The 20,380-nt window shown below is 32.6% G+C and overlaps 1 protein-coding gene across 6 annotated transcripts in view; it reads right to left on the bottom strand.

Moving 5' to 3' along the window:
• The window catches only part of SNX14 (sorting nexin 14), a 66,461-nt gene that overhangs the window by 20,949 nt on the left and 25,132 nt on the right, over positions 1 to 20,380 (bottom strand). For 3 of the 6 annotated variants that reach the window (XM_058566680.1, XM_058566682.1, XM_058566677.1), the window contains 10 exons: positions 18,709 to 18,793; positions 12,987 to 13,143; positions 11,905 to 11,980; positions 11,100 to 11,144; positions 10,910 to 10,990; positions 10,695 to 10,809; positions 5,005 to 5,160; positions 4,511 to 4,635; positions 3,933 to 3,991; positions 1,692 to 1,718 (listed from right to left, as the gene is read on the bottom strand). In XM_058566680.1, the coding sequence (XP_058422663.1) occupies positions 1,692 to 1,718; positions 3,933 to 3,991; positions 4,511 to 4,635; positions 5,005 to 5,160; positions 10,695 to 10,809; positions 10,910 to 10,990; positions 11,100 to 11,144; positions 11,905 to 11,980; positions 12,987 to 13,143; positions 18,709 to 18,793 (926 nt within the window). The remainder of the gene's footprint in view (positions 1 to 1,691; positions 1,719 to 3,932; positions 3,992 to 4,510; positions 4,636 to 5,004; positions 5,161 to 10,694; positions 10,810 to 10,909; positions 10,991 to 11,099; positions 11,145 to 11,904; positions 11,981 to 12,986; positions 13,144 to 18,708; positions 18,794 to 20,380) is intronic. The other 3 variants (XM_058566683.1, XM_058566681.1, XM_058566679.1) reach the window with 2 other exon arrangements.

Genomic DNA, 20,380 nt, shown 5'->3' with positions numbered 1-20,380 from the left:
AAATATAAAACTACGACCTTCTCAGTACTTCATTTTTAGATAGAACTTAACAAAATTTCTGTCCTCTATGACATTTTTAAGCCAAATTCAACTTTATAATCATAAGAATATTCAAAAGAAGAACGAAGTATAAAATACATCTTACTTAACATCAAAGTAATAAGAAGAAAATATAAAATGCCAAAGGGAAGGGTTAGCAATGAGCATAGGGACAAAAGCAAATGTAGCCTGAGGAAGCAGCCTACTCTGCCATATACACAAAATGCTGGTTTTGTAATTTTTTTCAAAAATTAATTCCTAAACGCAGAAAAAGCTGGAAAACAACAAAAAAGCCAAAAAGCAGCAAAAATTTCTTCCATTACAGCTACCGCCCCATGTTTCAAAAAAAAAACATAACTTTTACCCAATTTAAAACTCATGCTCATTCTGTAATATTCCCCTTGTAACAGATACTCAAATAAAAATGACTATTTTAAAATCCAAGAAAGTTTGTTTTGAATGCTTAACTTAATGGATAGCTATTAATCCTACAGGCAAATTCATTTACTGAAATAATGCAACAACTACAGAAATCAAAGTAAATTGATCAAGTCTCAGATACACCAGGTATATTAGTGACATGTGCATTTTATATGCATGTCCAAGGAGCAAATGAAATTTATTTTAAAACTGGAAAAATTCTAATAATAAGTATAAGTACTAAAAAGGCTACTTAAACTAGATTATTTTATTTAAACAAGCATGTAATGAGTGTTTTTTAAAAATCCAGAATTGCAAACACAATTCTTTCTGATAGAAGAAATGTTTCCAAAAACAAATACGAAAGTGTTGACAAAATATTATTAAAATCTCTAGAATCTAGATAGATTATTCTAGTCTCTACAACCTAGATAGATTATAAAACAATTGAGCTTTTTGTTTTTTTGTTTGTTTTTTGTTTTTCTTTTTCTTTTTTTTTGTGAGGAAGATCAGCCCTGAGCTAACATCCATGCTAATCCTCCTCTTTTTGCTGAGGAAGACCGGCTCTGAGCTAACATCTATTGCCAATCTTCCTCCCTTTTTTTTTCCCCCAAAGCCCCAGTAGATAGTTGTATGTCATAGTTGCACATCCTTCTAGTTGCTGTATGCGGGACGCAGCCTCAGCATGGCCGGAGAAGCGGTGCGTCGGTGCGCACCCGGGATCTGAACCCGGGCCTCCAGTAGCGGAGCGCGCGCACTTAACTGTTAAGTTAAGTTGGCACTTAACGGGGCCAACCCCAATTGAGCTTTTTGAAATCTGACATTTTTAAAAAATATCTCACTTGTGATTATACTCAGAAATACAGAAATATTGTACTTTTTCCTTAAAAAAGTTCTTTAAACATAAATAATTCTAAAAGTAATTTAGCAAAATCAATAACAACAAAACAATGACTCAATAGCCTTGAAAAGCTAGATACTAGCTTTTTATTTTTATACTGACATTTTTATTTTATGATGACATGTATCATGCTATTTCAAAAAGAAGATATCTAGAATCAAAGTAGAGGTTAATTTTAAAGGGATATCCCAAATAGGTGATATAAAGGCAGTAATAGCATATTGTTTCATTTTTTTTCTTTTTAGTTGTACTTAGGTTGTTTTGGGTATACTTTCTGGACTTAAACAGATAATTTATACAGAAAAGAACCACATGCTGTCTCAAGACTTACCGAAAATCATCCAAACTTAGGCTACCTCTGCAATAACAGATATGTGAAATTATGTAAGAAAAGGAGAGAGAGAAAAGCCCAGATATTAAACAAGTTACACTTTAGAACACAAAACAAAATTTAAAAGTTTTAAAAGTTACACAGGTGGATAGCATTCATCTTTGCAAAGGGAAGGAATTCTTATGAATAACATGATAGAGGAAAGGGAAACAAAGCACAACGGATAACTGTTTTGGGGGGTTTGGGAGTACGAATTCTAGATCATTATAAAAAATTCTTAAAAACTCAGTATGGCAGGAAATAATTCTGTATTTTTTGCCCTCCTTTAAGCATACCATTTTTTTGATACAGTGGAAAGTATGCAGAGACTAAGCCACCAAAAACTTGGCACAGAAAACAAACTCGTATTTTCCAGCATGGAATTCATGTCCATATTAAGATATAATTATGTGTGCTTCACACATTTTTAGTTTGAGTATTTTAAAAAGCATGTTTTAAACTAAGAAGCAAGTTAACAAACGATCCCTAAATATTTTTTTAAGTTATGCTTTGAGTACGGAATAAAATAGAATAATAAATTAAAATTAATAAGCAATAAAATTTTATTTTTAAAATACAATTAAATAGAATGTAGACATAAAATGTATGAATAAATATTTTACATATTTTAAGTCACTTAACAGCAAATTAGCAATGCTACTCTAAATTTTTAATGAAAGAACGTTAAGAAAGTCTTTTACTTATTTTACATAGGTAAATGAATCATTAAGTATCATAGAAGCAGAGTCCTGACAAGATTGATAGTTAACATTAAAGTCAGGTCAATATAAAAAAAAATATACTTTAAAAGACCATAATCAATACCCAGAATGAAAACCCATATTTTCTTCCTGTTTATTTTATATTTTAAAGCCAGCAAAATTAGCGCCTTAATATGTTGAAGACAACTAGGTGTTTTCAAAGTGGCAAAGAAAGCTTTCTATCTCTGAAGTTATGACCCTGACTTAGATTTAGCTACTCAGCAGGCTTATAAAATCAAAGAACCGCTTACCTTTACACGGTCCTATATCGGAGTTGCATTAAGCTCAATATCCTAGCATGAGACTCCAAACATCCTAAGTCTATAAGCAGGGATAAATTCCACCTGTTTCTCAACTGATGCTGGGAAATTTGATAAAAGTCTTGAAAAAATATCCAAATGAGAGAAGAGGTGCATAGATTGGGTGAAGAATGCTATTTTAAATAGCATGGATGGGATTTTTGTTAAATAAAGTCAATGTTTCATGGCTGTAATATATAAATTCTTAGGAAAAAGGAGTGATATTTTTACAACGAATCGTAAAGATATTTTCCACCTTTCAGAGTAGTTATTACCTGCATACAACTTATACTGAGGCACTGTGTAAGAATTAATATTTAACATTCAAAAAAATTCAAATCTATTTCTACAACTTTTGGTTATGTCAGAAAACACAATATATTCTCCCCATGACTAAGGCTTTCACCTTTTTCCTTGTACTAGCTACCCAAACAACTACTCCATTTTCTGACCTATCTACTTCTCTCTCTGTACCACATCTCCAATTTATTTATATATTTATTAGATCCTTGCTCAGACCAACTGGAAGGTATTGAGAGCAACGTGAATATCTATTCCATAGATTGAAAAATTTGATACCTGTGTCAATTTTGTACATATAACAATGTAAGGACAAATTAAGACATTAACTATCCAGTTTATAAATGAATAAAGCTTCTCTTTTCTGTTACCGTTCTTTAGGTCATTTAGAGAGCCAGAAGGGAAAGGGAGAAAAACCCCTCCACTTTTGTAATCAGTAATAATAAAAAGTAATAATAGAGTAAAAGTACCCTAATAAAAAATACTCTCCAGAAAAAAAAAATTACTGTCTACAATTGAGTCATCTGTGGATATCATTTACGCACGCAGCCCACAGTCTCCAATAAAGCAGGTGATCAAGCACTGGTATGTACTCACTTTGAGATTAAAAAGGCAATGCTGTATATCTTGGTAAATTTTTCTAAAAGAATTTCAGGGATTTTCAGGTTGCTATAGGTAGTACAGTTCTACAATTCCTGAGTAAAATGTCTTATCTACTTATGTAGCAATGGAACCATATATTCACAGAAAAATAGCTAATAAAGATAGCATTGTTATGCTATCACAAAATGATTAGCATCAACAAGTACAAAAAAAACATACAGATGATTGAATATACTTACCTGTTGAATTTTGAATTGCGTGTTGGTGACTCTGCACCTCTTAAAAGCTGTCTGAAATACTTCAAAAATAATTATGATTTATTAAACTAATATTTGATATTGAAACAGGCTACTTTACCTTACTATTTCCCAGTTTAAAGAAAATGTTATTAAATCAAGTGACTACAACCACAGTCAAAGAGAGTAAGGATTAAAATATTGGAGATATGGCAAATGGAGATATTCAGGCCAATTGATTTCCACAGGTCTGTAAATAAAGTATATACAAGAAGAATGGGGTTTCTGCATCACCACAGTACTACAAAGCCACTCAGGCATATGGCAAATCAGGTAGACCAATTTGGTCACAATCTACCTAGTCACATATATACAAACATAGTTTTGGTATTGAGAGTTGTTTTTATAATCAACTTCTAATCTTCATCAAGTTACGTAGTAGAAAGGAGTATTCACTTGCTTAATTAATTATGTTTTATTTTTCTGTTTCTTTTGTTATTTGAATCACTCATCTAACTATATCAAAGCCACTATTAAATTTTGAAGAAAAATCCTCAAACAAGATTAATACTTTGACTTACCTCATCACTGTGGCAGAACATAGGAGTAAACACATTCTCCAAGAGAGAAAGTACATGTTCATATGCTTCGAAGAGACATCTCATAGTCTGAAGTTTCACAACATCCATATATGGGCCTTCAGCAACTATTAAAAAAATTATTGCAGAAATTGTTGTGAATATCATAAACACATTATATATTAGTTTAAAATTCATGACAGTGAAAGAGCATACGAACAGTCCTAAAACTATGTTTAGCAGAAAATACACTATAAGGTATAGAAATCACACTAGAAATAGGAATTACAAACACCAAGTCCAGTTGTGGCAAGTATTAGTGATGTGAATTGTGAATAAGTTTCTTCATCAAACCTTTCATCATGTTAGTAAAACAGGATAATGGCTGCCTGTGTATCTCACATAGCTGTTGCAATAATAAACAGAAAATACATGAGAAAATTCTGAAAACTGTAAAGGGGCTACAGAAGTCATTCTCCTCATCATCTCTGACTTACTTTTTTGAATCTCCTCTACAATGAAGGGATCAAATCGAATTTTGTCAATACTTTCATCCAAACAATATGTTTTATAAATCTTCTGCAACTCCTCATGAAGAGATAGCATTTCATCATTTGACAGCTCTGGTCGCAAAATTCTATCATTGAATTCCTCTGGAAAATTAGTAAAGAGTAAGAAAAAAATGAATTATTTTAATACAAAACCATTCATGAAAACTTCATGTTCCCAGTTTAATTGTAATCAATATTAAAAGGAGCAAGTATAAACAATCTATTCATCATTGCAAGCTTTTTAAAAAGATTTAATTGGGAGTAAAATAACTACTCAGTGAAGGAGAAATTCAGTAAACCAAATATTTTATATACTAATATTAAATATGTAAATACAAATTTTCTGACATTTAGAATAGTAAACACACTTCTAAAATTTTCTTTAAAGAACATATTGGATTAATTTCTTATACCAAGGATCTTTAATATTTTGAAACCTGATTCACTAAATAATAGTGAAAATTAAGGCTTTTTTGAGTTCCAGTGAATGTTTTTAAACAATATTTCCTTCCATCATGGAGGCTACTGCTACAGAGCAGTGAAGGAGCTGAGAGTCTGAATAAATGAACCATTTTTCTAAAATGACAGATGATAGCACTTAGGAGAGCCAAAATATTGACTGCTTTTTTTTTATTACAAGAGGTGTTAATATGGAGTTTACCTCTTAATTCTTAATTATCCAAATGTTTCCAAGAGGAAAGGAAGGAGTTTAAAAAAGAAAAAAACTTGAACAGAACATATAAGATCTTTGGGACGATAGCAAATTCATATACTGGAGTCTCAAAAGGAAAGGAGAAAGAAAATGAGGCAGAATATGTGAAGAGATAACAGCCAAGAATTCTCAAAAATGATGAAAGACAACAACCCACATATCCAAGACTCTTAGTAAAATCCAAGCAGAATAAACAAAAAGAAAACTACACATTATAGTCAAATTACTGGAAACTAAAAATAAAGAGAAAATTGTAAAACCAGTCAGGAAGAAAAGGAATATATTATATACAGGGGACCAAATATAAGAATGGAAGTTAATATCTCATTAGAAACAACAGCATTGTCCAAAAGACAATGGAAGAATGACTTTAAAGTGCTGAAAGAAAAAAACTATCACCCTAAAATTCTATATACAGTGAAAATATCCTTCAAAAATTAAGACAAGGGGCCGGCCAGGTGGTGTAGTGGTTAGGTCCCCACGCTCCACTTTGGCGGCCCAGGGTTCATGGGTTCAGATCCCAGGCGCAGAGATGCGCACCACTCATCAAGCTATGCTGTGGTGGCATCCCACGTACAAAATAGAGGAAGATGGGCGCAGATGTTAGCTCAGGGCCAATCTTCCTCACCAAAAAAAAAGAAGACAAAATAAACATCTTTTCAGAGAGATAAAAGCTAAGACAATTTACCTCCAGCAGATTGGTACTATGAGAAATGTGAAGATGACTTCTATCAGCAGAAGGGAAATGACAACAGAAACTTGGTCATGACGACAGCAGAAAGGAATAAAGAGCACCAGAAAGGTAAATATGCCAATAACTATAAGGGCCAAAATTTATATGTGTGTGTGTGTGTGTGTGTGTGAGACTGTTGACTATTTAAAGAAGAAATAACAGTGTACTGTGGGGTTTATAGCCTACAAAGAATTAAAATATATGATAACAAGTATAACAGGCAGGCAGGGAGAAATCTGAGGTAAACATTGTTCTTGAAGCTGTAAAGTATTTTTAAAGGAAGACTGTGATAAATGAAAAGACGTTTGGTGTAATCTCTGAGCAACCACTAAAAAAACAAAGAAGAAAACAGAAGACACATAAATAAAAAGTCAATAGAGGAGACAAAAAATGCAATACTAAAAAATATTCAAGCAGTGCAAAGAAAGGCAAGAAAGGAGAAAAAGAAGAACAAAGAATATATGGAACAAATACAAAACAAACACCAAGACCTAACAATAAACTTACAATAATTACATTAAGCATAAAGGTACTACACCCCCCAATGAGAAAGCAAAGATTAACAAACTAGATTTTCTTAAAAAGCAAGATTCAACTATATGCTATTTATAAGAAATACATTAAACACTTTAATCAAATGGAAAAAGATATACAATGCAAACCCAAGTGTAAAGAAAGATGCTGTAGCTGTATTAATATCAAACAAAGCAGACTTCAAGACAGAGAATTATCAGAGATAAAGAAGAGCATTTTAGAATGATAAAAAGATAAATTCATTAAGAAGACAGCAATTTTAAATGTGTCTGCACCTAATAATAAAATTCAAAATACATGGAAAAAAATTAAGAAAATTAAAGGGAGAAAAAGCAAATCCATTAAAAAAATGAGAAAGAGTATAGAATATTTGAACACAATCCATCAATTTAACCTAATTGACATTTATAGAACACTACCCAACACAGCAAAACAGACGTTCTTCTAACATGCACATGGAACATTTATTAAGACAGACTATATGGATGGGCCATAAAACAAGTTTCAATAAATTTCAAAGGACTGAAATCACACAGATTACGTTCTCTGATCAGAACAGTATTAAATTAGAAATCAATCACAATAAGATATCTCAAAAATCCCCAAACATTTGTAAATTTAATAATACACTTCGAAATAACCCAAGGGTCAGAGAATAAACCACAGAGAAATTTTAAAATATTTCAAACTGAGTGACAATAAAAAACATACCATCAAAAATTTTGGAATTCAGCTATAGCAATTCATAAGAGAGAAATTTATAGTTTTAAATGCCTATGTTAAGAAAAAGGACAAATATACAAATTGATCATCCGTGCTTTCACCTTAAGAAACCAGAAAAAGAAGTGCAAACTAAAGTCAAGGTAAGTAGAAGAAAGGAAATAATAAAAATAAAAGCAGAAAATCAGCAAATCAAAAATATTAATAGATTTGATAAACCCCAAGTATTATACACTAAGAAAAAAGAAAGTACAAATTATGAACAAAGAGAGGACATCACTACAGCTCCATAATAAAAGAAGGTGAGGAATAACTTGGTATAATAAAGTAGGTTACTGAGATGCGCTAAAAGCATTCAAAAAAATTCAATATCCCTTCACGATAAAAACTCTCAGAAAACTAGGAAGAGATATCTATAAAAATCCCAGACTAATACACTTAATAGTACAACACTAAATGATTTCCCCCTAAGATCAGAAACAAAGCAAGGATCTCAGCTCTCACTTCAATTCTTGTAGTGAAGGTCCTACCTATTGCGATAGGGAAGAAAAAGAAATAAAAGGCATAAATATTATAAAGGAAAAAGTAAAACTGTGTATTCACAGATGACATGATTGTGTATATAGAAAATCCTAAGGAAATCTACAAAAAAGCTACTAGAACTAATAAGTGAATTTAGCAATGTCACAGGTACAAAGTCAAGAAATCAATTCTATTTCTGAATATTAGCAACAAATAATTTAAAAAATTATTTTAAATACCACATACAATTACATCCAAAGACATAGAAACCTACCATGAAAACTACAAAATATTATGGAAAGAAATTAAATAAGACTGAAATGAATGGAAAAATATACCATGTTCATGCATTGGAAACCTAAATACTATTGAAATGTCATTACTCCCCAAGTTGATCTATAGATTCAATGTGATCTCAATCAAAAATCCAAGCTGGCTTTGCGCATATGTGTGAGAGAGAAAATTGGCAATCTGATTCTAAGAATTATACAGAAATGCAAAGAACCTAGAACAGCCAAAACAATCTTGAAAAAGAACGAAGTAGGAGGCCTCAGACCACCTGATTTCAAGTTACTATATAACCAAAGTAATAAGACTGTAGTACTGGCCAAAAAAAATGGCCAGTACTTATCAATGGAAAAGAAGAGAATCCAGAAATAGACCCACACATACATGGTCCAAGATTTGACAAAGATGCCAAAGTAATTAAAGATGGGAAAGAAATGTCTCTTCAAAAAATGGGTATTGGAAAAACTGGACATATATGGGAAAATATGAACCTCTACCCCTACCTAAACCAAACAAAAATTATTTCAAGATAGATCACAAACCTACAGGTAAAATATGAAAGTATAATGCATCTAGAGAAAAACAGGCAAATATCACCTTGACTTAGGGTAGGCAAAGATTTGTTATGCAAGTCTTAGAGAGGACTAACCATAAAATTAAAAATAGATATACTGAATTTCATTAAAACTAAAAAGTTCTACTCATCAAAAGACACTATTCAGAAAAATGAAAAGACAAGCCATAGTCTGGAAGAAAATATTCCTAATAGTTATATCTGACAAAAGACTAGTATCTAGAATATATAAAGAACTCCTATAATTTAATGACAAAAAGGAAAACAATTCAACAAAAAATAAAGAAGTGTTAAAAGACAAAGACTTTCATAGAAAGATATTCAAATGGCCAATAAGCATATGATGAAGTGTTCAACACCATTAGTCATTAGAGAAATGCAAATTAAAAGCATAACAAGATACCAACATACACCCACTAAAATTAGAAAGATAAACACCATCAAACTTTGGTAAAGATGTGGAGCAACCAGAACTCGCACACATTGCTAGGGGGGTAAAATATTACAAGCAGTTTAGAAAACAATTTGGCAGTTTCTTACAAAATTAAACATATATCTACCCTGTGACCCTGCAAGTCTACTTCCAGTTATTAAATTATGCCCAATAGAAAGTCTTCTACAAGAATGTTCATAGCAGCTTTATTCATAATAGCCCAAAAGTGGAAATAGTCCAGATATCGATCTACAAGGAGAATGGATAAAGAACCCATGGTATACTCATACAAAAGAATACTACTTAGCAATAAAAAAGAGCAAACTACTCATCTATACAACAACATGGATCAATCTTAAAATACACTATCCTGAATCAACGAAGCCATGCACAAAAGAGTACATACTATGTGATTCCATTTATATAAGGAAATTGTACAGGCAAAACTAACCTGTGGTGAGAGAAATGAGACCAGTGATTGCTTTGGCAGGAGAGGGAGCAGGGATGGATCATTTGGGAGGGGCCCTAAGAGAATTTTATGGGGTGACAGAAATGTTCTGTATCTTGATAAAGGTGCAGGTTACACAGATGTACAGATGTGTCAAAACTGATCAAACTGCACATTTCAGTTCTATGAGTTTCACTGTATAAATTATTCCTGAATTTTTAAAAATTTATAAAGAAATTAGGTGCATTAAAAAATTAATCTTTTCACAGAAAGCCCATCAAGTGTCTCATAAATCCAATAATGCAAGATGTTATAGAGCTTATAATCAAAATAAAACATTTTTATATCTGATTATTTAATCAAAATAATCCTTAAAAACTGTGACATAGTGCTATTAATATGGGCTAATGATTGGATCTTTAATATATTTTCATTATACTGAAGTTTTAGTAGTTTTTTCCTGCTAATAGGATTTGGTTGAAGTCAGTTATAGATTATGTCCCAATGTGGAAAGGAGTGGACACTCGAGAGACAACCCATAGGTGCTCTTAGAATATCTACTAAATGCAAGTCCAATGATAGATAACAACTACAACATTGGATGTGATCTCAATAGTCAAATATATTAAAAAGTTTAAAATGATTTTGGTGAAGTAGATAGGTAAACCTCACCCACAGTCAGACAAATTTGCAACACGTGCACGGCTCCTTCTTGTTTCAGGAAGTTCATAAAACGAAATAAGAGATCTTGTTGCTCTCTTATTTGCTTCAATTCTAACTTCAGCACCTTGACACAATAGGAGAGGAAGAGTAAGTTAAGACTATATAAATACATGATAAAATTGTCTATATCAAAAGTAATGTAAGTTATTGCTTAAAATACTTACAGATGGCTTTTTATTTCTAGGTTCTGCAAATTTCTGCAAGAATGGAACCAAAGGGGAAGGTGGTTCCGTTGCTTTTTCAGGCTTTGAAGAAAGAGAATTAATTAATTCAATAAAATTGTCATTTGGTTTGACAGATATGAATCCAAATTCAATGCAATCTGAAGTGTTTTCTAATATGTTCAATACTCACTGGACTGTCATCTATGAAGATGATAAGCAAATGATTCACAGTATCCTAATGGAAAATAATAAACATAGGTCAAAATAATTAAATTACTGTATTCTGTACAGAATTCTCAAAGCCTTTATCATATTATGAAAATTTCTGGAAAAATGAAGAAACAAATGCAGCAGTGGCAAAGCATCTGCACTTTTGTAATACAGAGGTATTTTTAAAAATCTACAATGCAGGGTCTCACCTTTTGTGAAAACGGGCAAAGAAAAGTTATTCTGACTTGGGCATTTAAAATGTTTATAAATTATTCCTGTTTCTTCAAAATCTTACTGGATTAAAAGTAAAAGCAACTCAAGTGTCCATCAATAGATGAATGAATAAGCGAAATGTGGTATATACCTACAATAGAGTATTACTCAGGCCTTGAAAAGGAAGGAAATTCTGATATATACTACATCCTCAAGGATGAACCTTGAGGACATTATTCTAAGTGAAACAAGCCAGTCACAAAAAGACAAATACATGATTCCACTTATAAGAGGTACCTAGAGTAGTCAAATTCATAGAGACAGGAAGTTGAGTGGTGGCTGCCAGGGGCTAGTAGGGAGGAAGGAGGAATCGAGAATTATTGTTTAATGGGTATAGAGTTTCAGTTTTGTAAGATGAAAAGAGTTCTGGAGATTGGGTAGTGGTGATAGTTGATCAACAATCTGAATGTACTTAATAGTACTGAACTGTACATATAACAACATTTAAAATGGTAAATCTTATGTTATATGTATTTTACCACAATTAAAGAAAAAAATTTTTTAAGTCTTACTGGATCAGCTAGGAAATCCAAAGAAGGAAGGAACACCGAACCAGAGAGGATCTCTCTTAAAAGCAGGGTCAGGGATCTGGAAAAAGAAATAACATTCTATATATTTAGTAATTTACATCAATTCTTCCCTGGGAATCTTGCTAAAATGCAGACTATGATTCAGTAGGTCTGGGATGTGCCCCAAGATTCTGCATTTCTAACAAACTCCCAAGCAATGCTCATGGTACTGGTACACAGACCACGCCTAGAGTCCTTTGGCTAAAAGAGAATACTATTTAAGAGAAAAAAACCATTTCCTTAGCAGGAGGGACTCCAGTGAGCATTAGAAAACACTTCCCATCTCAGAATATTTAAAATGTTTAATGTATTTTTAAATTAACATTTAAATGTTATATGTTTAATAGTATAATAAATTATTGTTTATTATACTAATGCTAATATGCTTAATAGTATAATAACTTATTTTGTAATTATAATATTTACACTAATATTATAAATGAATTTGTTTAAAATAAAAGTATTTTAATTAAAATATTAAAATTTTTAAATAAAATAAAGTAATATTTAAAGTACATCACTAAAAATAAGCCACGGTTTCTCCTCTAAGGATTATGAGGGTAAGAATAATGAGTTAACTTTAGGAAATAATCCAAACACTGTCCTGCCAGAACAAGGGAGGATGGACTAGATGACCTCTAATTATTCTTCCCAGGTAGATACCTTAAAACTCAAACTTGTCTATATAGTTTATTCAAAGCGTTTCTGCCAGTGAGTCATAATATGCATGTCTTTAAAAAGGTACACCATGGAAGTAACAAAGTATAATGATATCAAATAAGAAAATTAATTTTATTCATATTTATCTTTGATTTCCCAAGATCCTAAGCAACACAACCCATCATGAATACTTAGCACCTAAAATGACACTTTAAGACCTGACAAATAATATTTCTTAAATGAAAAATTATTCACATCATAGGCTAACCTCAAGTTTTAGTGTACCCCTATTACGATCAAGAATAGCAATATACATATGGCATGGTATGCAAATACTGCTATGACATTTTCCAGTCTATTTATACCTGCAGTCTGTTGCTTTAGGAGGCAAAATATAAGGAAAAAGTAGTTCGGTAAGTTTCCTTAAATAGTGTAATTCATCTCTTCGACTCCTCAAAGCCACATGAAGCTCTGGACCATATTCTTCTAAAGCAGCTTGCTGTAAAAACTCTGTATTTTCTACTATAAATAGACAAAAAATAAATATTTAAAGAAGTTAAGCAACACTAAATCACTTCAGCCATTTCCACTAACAAATAGAAAATCATTTGTTAGTAGTAGTCATTCCTTTTCTGGCCTTCCTTTCTTTCCAATATGTATTCTACTGGGAAATTTTTCAAAAACAGAATATAAGAAGAACAATTTTCCTCTTTGCTGGAAGTTTTTAAATTTTGCAATAAATTGATAAAAAAAATCCTTTCCCCCTTGGCAAACAACAATTTAAACTCATGTCACTACTTTACAAATTATATTAAACAAAACCAAATGTTTAAAAAAAAAGAGTAGAAAAAACTATAGAAAACACCTAAGCACACACAAAGCTTTTGTTATCAGATGTTACATCTTGTTCATCCTCTGTAAATACAAAAAAAAACATTCTTAAAATTCTTTATTGTCTCTGCTTTCACATCAAAATCATTCAGGTAACCTTGTAAAGCAATTATAGTATTGGCTTCCTTGAAGTTCTGTATCTTCTGCCCAGAGTATAGGACACAAGAGGTACAGAACTATGTAAGGTGGAAGTCCATGAATAGATACATTACTTAATAAATATCAACTGATGATAAAAGTTATATTAACAGAAAGTTTTCTTAAAACACCAAGCACTAAACTAATATTTTAGAACTTAAAAGTAACAGTATTGCCACTCCTTTTTATAGACCTCCAAAGACTAGGAGAAAAGTAAGTCATGCTTTGCCCTAACTGCATTCTGCATCAAGTTTTAAAATCATGTAGTCTGTGAAGGGAATCTTAACCCTGATTTAAGGGCATTTATTTTTGACTATTTATTTCTATTTTTACTGAAAGAGAATGCAAGCACGTTTACCAAAAAACAAGCCAACATATGCATTCTAAGGGTGTGAGTACTAAGAAGGTAAATGAAGGCTATCTGCCCCTAAGGTACAAAAGCAGGATTGGCAGGGGCTGGACCAGTGGCGCAAGCGGTTAAGTGCGCGCGCTCCGCTGCGGCGGCCCGGGGTTTGCCGGTTCAGATCCCAGGCGGGCACCGACGCACCGCTTGTTAAGCCATGCTGTGGCGGCGTCCCATATAAAGTAGAGGAAGATGGGCACGGATGTTAGCCCAGGGCCAGTCTTCCTCAGCAAAAAAGAGGAGGATTGGCACTGGATGTTAGCTCAGGGCTGGTCCTCCTCACAAAAAGTAAAATAAAATAAATTTTAAAGAAATTTAAAAAAAAAGCAGCATTGGCAAAGAAGGAGATAGTTTTTACAAGAAATGCATTTTATTTTATAATTATGCAATTATTTGCCAAGCATTTTTTCCCCAAGAATTTGGGGCACAAGTCTTTTAAAAATTCATATCAGGGCCGGCTCCGTGGCTTAGCGGTTAAGTGCACGCGCTTTGATGCTGGTGGCCCGGGTTCGGATCCCGGGCGCGCCCCAGGGCACCGCTTCTCCGACCAACCCGAGGCCGAGTCCCACGTACGGCAACTGGAAGGATGTGAACCTATGACATACAACTATCTACTGGGGTAGCTTTGGGGGGAAAAAAATGAATAAATAAAATCTTTAAAAAAAAAAAAAAAATTCATATCATGAGCAAGGATTTAAAATAAGAAGCCTAAGCTACGCTAAATCCCAGCTTTACTTCTTTACTAATATGATCTTGAACAAATGACATAATCCCTTTGAGCCTCAGTTTCCACTTCAGTAAACAATTATTAAATAGTTATTAACACTGAAAAGTCATCATGCAAAATGCACAATTATAATATTTGTTGTGATTAAGCATTCACACAATATATAAATTAAATCACTAGATTGGAATCTACCTAACATCTGTCAGATGTGAGAGATTTTTGTAGTCCTAGATAATGAGAAAATAAAAGGGTCAGGCAAAAGACAAAAAGAATATAGGGGGAAAGAAACCTTAATTGGGAATAGAAGCAAAATATAGATGCTGGAAAACAAGGCATGGATTAATCCCCACTAATCACCAGTATATCTACTGTCTAATCAGTCAGCAGTTTTCAAACCACAAAAGGAAAGGTCCCCAGAATCCATGACAAAGAGACATCTTTAGGATGAAAGACTGGAGTAAGGTCTTTCTGCATAATTATTATCAAATTTAAACTAAACCAGTGCTTCTAAGGTATATATATTCAACATTTCTAAGGGCTATGGAAGTACTTACAAAGCCAGAAAACATCTATATAATCTCTTTTCTCAAGAGGCAGATTAAGGAGAGAACACTGAGAGTGTAAGGATGAATATGGATGAAAAGATGAAAAGATTAAGTATTTCCTGAGTTATGCACAATTGCGGGGCCAAAAATTTAGAAAACAAATTCATGCATTAAAGAAATGAAAAATCAAAAATCTGAAAACGTTTTAAGTAAGTCTATCTAATTCACTGTCATAATATTTTGAACACCAGGACTTTTAGATAAAATAAGAGTCCTCCTAATTCTCTGGCCTTTTCATTCTATGGATTTCATTAATTACAATGTTATTAATGAATCCAATCTAGCAGTTTATGATAATTTACAATTGAGGATCATTTTTTTGTTTGTTTGTGGTAAGGAAGATTCACCCTGAGCTAACATCCATGACAACTTTCCTCTGTTTTGTATGTGGGATGCCTCCACAGGATGGCTGATGAGTGGAGTAGGTCCACGCCTGAGATCCAAACCCATGAACCCGGGCCGCCAAAGCAGAGCACGCAGAACTTTAACCATTTGGCCAGGGGTTGGTGCCATTGAGACCATTTTTTATATGACTACTAGCAAATTAGCAACTCCTTTCTTGCAAAGACTCAAAATAAATTTCAGTCAAACTGGTCTGTCTATATATATAACTCTCATAGAGAGAAAATAATTTGGGGATTTTATTAAACTAATCAATTCTACTAAAATAAAAGATGACTCCACTTACTCACAGTCTGAGTTCAAAATGTTTGTTTTTAGAACAAAATAAAGACTATATTAAAAAATACTTTTCCCACATAAAAACTTGCACACAAATGTTTATGGCAGTTTTATTCATGATTGCCAAAACTTGGAAGTGACCAAGATGTCCTTCAAGAGGTGAATGGGTAAATAAACTGTGGTATGTCTATACAATGGTATATAATTGAGCAATAAGAAGAAATGAGGGGCCAGCCCGGTGGCATGTGGTTAAGTTCATGCGCTCCGCTTCCGCAGCCCAGGGTTTGTAGGTTGGAATCCCAGGTGAAGACCTATGCACCGCTCATCATGCCATGCTGTGGCAGCGACCCACTTATAAAATGGAGGAAGATGGGCAGACATGTTAGCTCAGGGCCAATCTTCCTCAGCAAAAAAGAGGAAGACTGGCAACAGATGTTAGCTCAGGGCCAATCTTCCTCATCAAAAAAAATGACTAAATAAAAAAAATAAATAAAAAGAAATGAACTATCAAGCCACGAAAAGACATGAAAGAGCCTTAAATGCATATTTCTAAATGAAAGAAGCCAGTCTGAAAAAGCTATAGTATAATTCCAACTATATGACATTCTGGAAAAGGCAAAACTGTAGAGACAGTAAAAAGATCAGTGGTTGCCAGGGGTTCACAAAGGAAAGAAAGAGGAATAAACAGGTGAAACACAGCAGATTTTTAGGGTGGTGAAACGATTCAGTATGATATTGTAATGGTGGATACATGGCATTGTGCATTTGTCAAAATCCACAGACTGACTATACAACACAAAGAATAAATCCTAATGAAAACTGTGGACTTTAGTTAATAATAATGTATCAACGTTGGTATATCAATTGTAACAAAGGTACCAACTAATGCAAGATGTTAATAATAGGGGAGGGGGGATATAGGGGAACTCTCTATACTCTGCTCAATTTTTTCTGTAAACTTAAAACTGCTCTAAAAAGTAAAATTTACTAATGAAAAAAACTCCTTTCCAGTATTTTTTTCTGACAGTAAAGTAGACTTAACAAAATGGCTACAACAGTTACTATGTTCTAACGTGTTTTTGCCAGTGACAGAATAATAATTTTAAAAGTTAATTTTTTATTTAACAATTAAATTACACATATTCAAACTCTTCTACTTTTAACTATGTTGAAGGTAAAACTATTTTTACTTGTTATAATATTATAAATAAGATGAACACAGAAAATTTTTTAAATATATAATTTGAAATGCTTCTCACACCTGAGGAATTATTCATACCAAAGGACAAATAAACTGATAATTTGATTTAACTTCAACTCTACCTAGAACATAATTTCCCCAAATGTACTCTGATTCTATTAATTGATATTATGAGGGAGGGAAAATTGGTTCCATGCTCAAATGAGTTTGGGATGTACTGGTTTAAACAAAGTTAAAGCTATTTGTTTGCGGCAGGACTACTCAGAGATTTTGGTATGCTGGCACTTACTTAGAATTTCCAGAAGGAGAATACAATATCTAGTAATTACCAGACAATACGACCATGAAACTTCTTCTATGTACATGCTTATCTACATAGAGTAGTATTCTGCAGAACATAATTGCAAAAGCTTTGACAAAGAAGAATATCAAACGTAAACACAAGGAAAAATCTCAGTTTCGCAAAGAACCAAGTACAGAGCATAGAAGTAATTTTGTTAAAAAGGAACATTTCAGGGGGCCGGCCCAGTGGTGTAGCGGTTAAGTGCTCATACTCTGCTTCAGCGGCCAGGGGTTCACGGGTTTGGATCCCAGGCGCGCACCAATGCACTGCTTGTCAAGCCATGCTGTGGCGGCATCCCATACAAAATAGAGGAAGATGGGCACAGATGTTAGCCCAGGGCCAATCTTCCTCAGCGAAAAAAGGAGGAGGATTGGCATTGGATGTTAGCTCAGGGCTAATCTTCCTCACAAAAAAAAAAAAAAGGAACATTTCACCTTGATCTAAGAGCAAGAGAAGTGCCAAATGAAAATTTCATTCATTCAATCAGAAAATATTTGCTGAACGTATGTGCAAATCATGACAGTATAAAGACCAGGACACACAAAAGGAACTGCAAATAGGTCATCCTAGCTAAAGCATAATACATAGTAAAAGACAGTGTAGATAAAAATATTTGACTAGATAGGAAAGTGTTTAAATGTACAGTTTAGACACTATAGCAGAGTCACTACATTTTTTTTTAGTGGGGAGGTAACAGGAGAATTGTGGTATTGTGAAATTAACACGGTAGCGGTATATAAGATGGGCTAGAATAGGTCACAACTCTTGAAATTGTTAAGGAAAAAGGGAAGAGATGTGAGAGATACCTCAGAGGAAGCAATGAAAGCAACAGACTATCATTCAAAAAAAAGATGAGTCATCAATATCTAATTATACTTAATTAACTAACGATATTTTAGTTTTCATAGATTCTTGAGTTTTCACAATCACTTATATGGTTAACAAATTACTGAAAAGAATTTCAGTTGAAAGAGAACACTTTCATAGCATTTGTGAATATATTAGCTAATGTACCAATACTCATACTTAGATATTTAAGGTGAAAGTTGGTATATAAAAACAAAATCACTCAAACTTTGTAGTAGAAAATTGTATTACCTTTCTGACTGGCTTTAACTATCACTTCTATATGCTTCATTGCTGCTTTTAATAGTTTCTTGGTTATAATAGATGGAATATCCACCTAGAAAAATTCAACATTAAAATAAAACTTTTAAAATAATTACCACTAAGTTACAATGGCAGGAACACTATATTTAAGATACTGGAACATATGATCTTAAAAATCAGAGGTATTATTTGCAATCTTTCAAAAAACATAACTTAAAAGCACTTTATATTCTTGGATCATACTAACTGTAACTTGAACAGTTTTTCTACCACAGTAATGAAAATATATCTCAATATGCATACCCTAAATACTAAATTTTTCTCACATATAATACCTTTATTCTTGACTTATTTCTTTAATATGTTCGTTTTAAATGCATTCAAAAAAATTCTCAAGTAACACATCCCTTTGAGGCTGTAAATCTGTGTTTACTAAGGTTACTTGAAAATGAACGTTTTCATTCAACTTACAAGACAAATCCTGTTTTAAGATATATGGAAGCATTCTATTTTGGAATAATATTAAGTTCATCATTCCCCACAGATATTTTTCAACTTAAAGGCTGGAAACTGTAGTGACAATCGTAGGTTAATGAGAGAGGGTTGAGGGCTTATATGTACACACATAAAAGAGAGAAAAAATAAAACTGAAAATAAATGGCAAATAAAATAAATCACCAAAAAGCATGTTTATTGGACTTCAACAGGCTTATCTTCCACCACTAAAATCAACACATTATGTTTTCCCTTATCAAAAGCATAAGAAAATTGCATCATAATAGGGTTAAGTTCTGTGTTAACTTTTCTATTCTTTTTAAATTCCATATTAAGAGAAAAAAAATCACAGGCTGATAAATCTAAGTGTGATGGATCATAAGCCCCCAATTTTTAGTGATTTACTAGTAAAACCAGAGCAGTTTACAGATATCTTTTGACTGTATAAGATCAAACATGTTCAATAAGAGGGGATATTTTTGCTAGTAGTATGTGTTACAAAATAACATTACTCTCCATTTATCTCTGGCCTCTTGGTACTTGATGATTATAAATTACTCTCATATTTATCAAATAAACAATATGTTTTAGTTTTCAAACATTAAAAAATCTTCTCTGAATACTCATGAAAATTTTCATTTGTAAGTTCCATTTTACAGACTTCAGGTCAGAATCAAAATGTTAAAATAATGGGTTTGTCACTAAACTCTGATTTAAAAAAAAAAAACACTGTGGACCTTAAATGACTCTTTGTTTTCACTATCCCCAAACTGCCAATTTACATTATCCAGGCAATGGTAACAAGGATAGAACACTGTACTAGAAATAAGATGACCCAGGCCTAATCCTTTGCCCATTAACTACCTCTGACACTTTGCCAAAGTTACTAATTTTTTATAAAATGGTTATGACAATGACTCATTTATCTCCTACGATAATGATGCAGATAAAATGTAAGGAAAGAATATACAGCACAACAATCCAGAAAATGGAAGAAAATATTTGTAAATTATATATCTGATAATGGACTTGTATCCAGAATATATAACGAACTCTTGTAACTCAACAACAAAAAGACAAATAACCCAGTTAAAAAATGGGTAAAGGATTTAAACAGACATTTCTCCAAAAAAAAAAAGAAAGATATACAAATGGCCAATAAGCA

This window comes from Diceros bicornis, chromosome 23 (genome assembly GCF_020826845.1).
Source record: "Diceros bicornis minor isolate mBicDic1 chromosome 23, mDicBic1.mat.cur, whole genome shotgun sequence".
Classification (NCBI taxonomy): Eukaryota; Metazoa; Chordata; class Mammalia; order Perissodactyla; family Rhinocerotidae; genus Diceros; species Diceros bicornis.
Note: the sequence above shows the minus strand (reverse complement) of the source record. Positions and strands in the feature narration are given on the sequence as shown.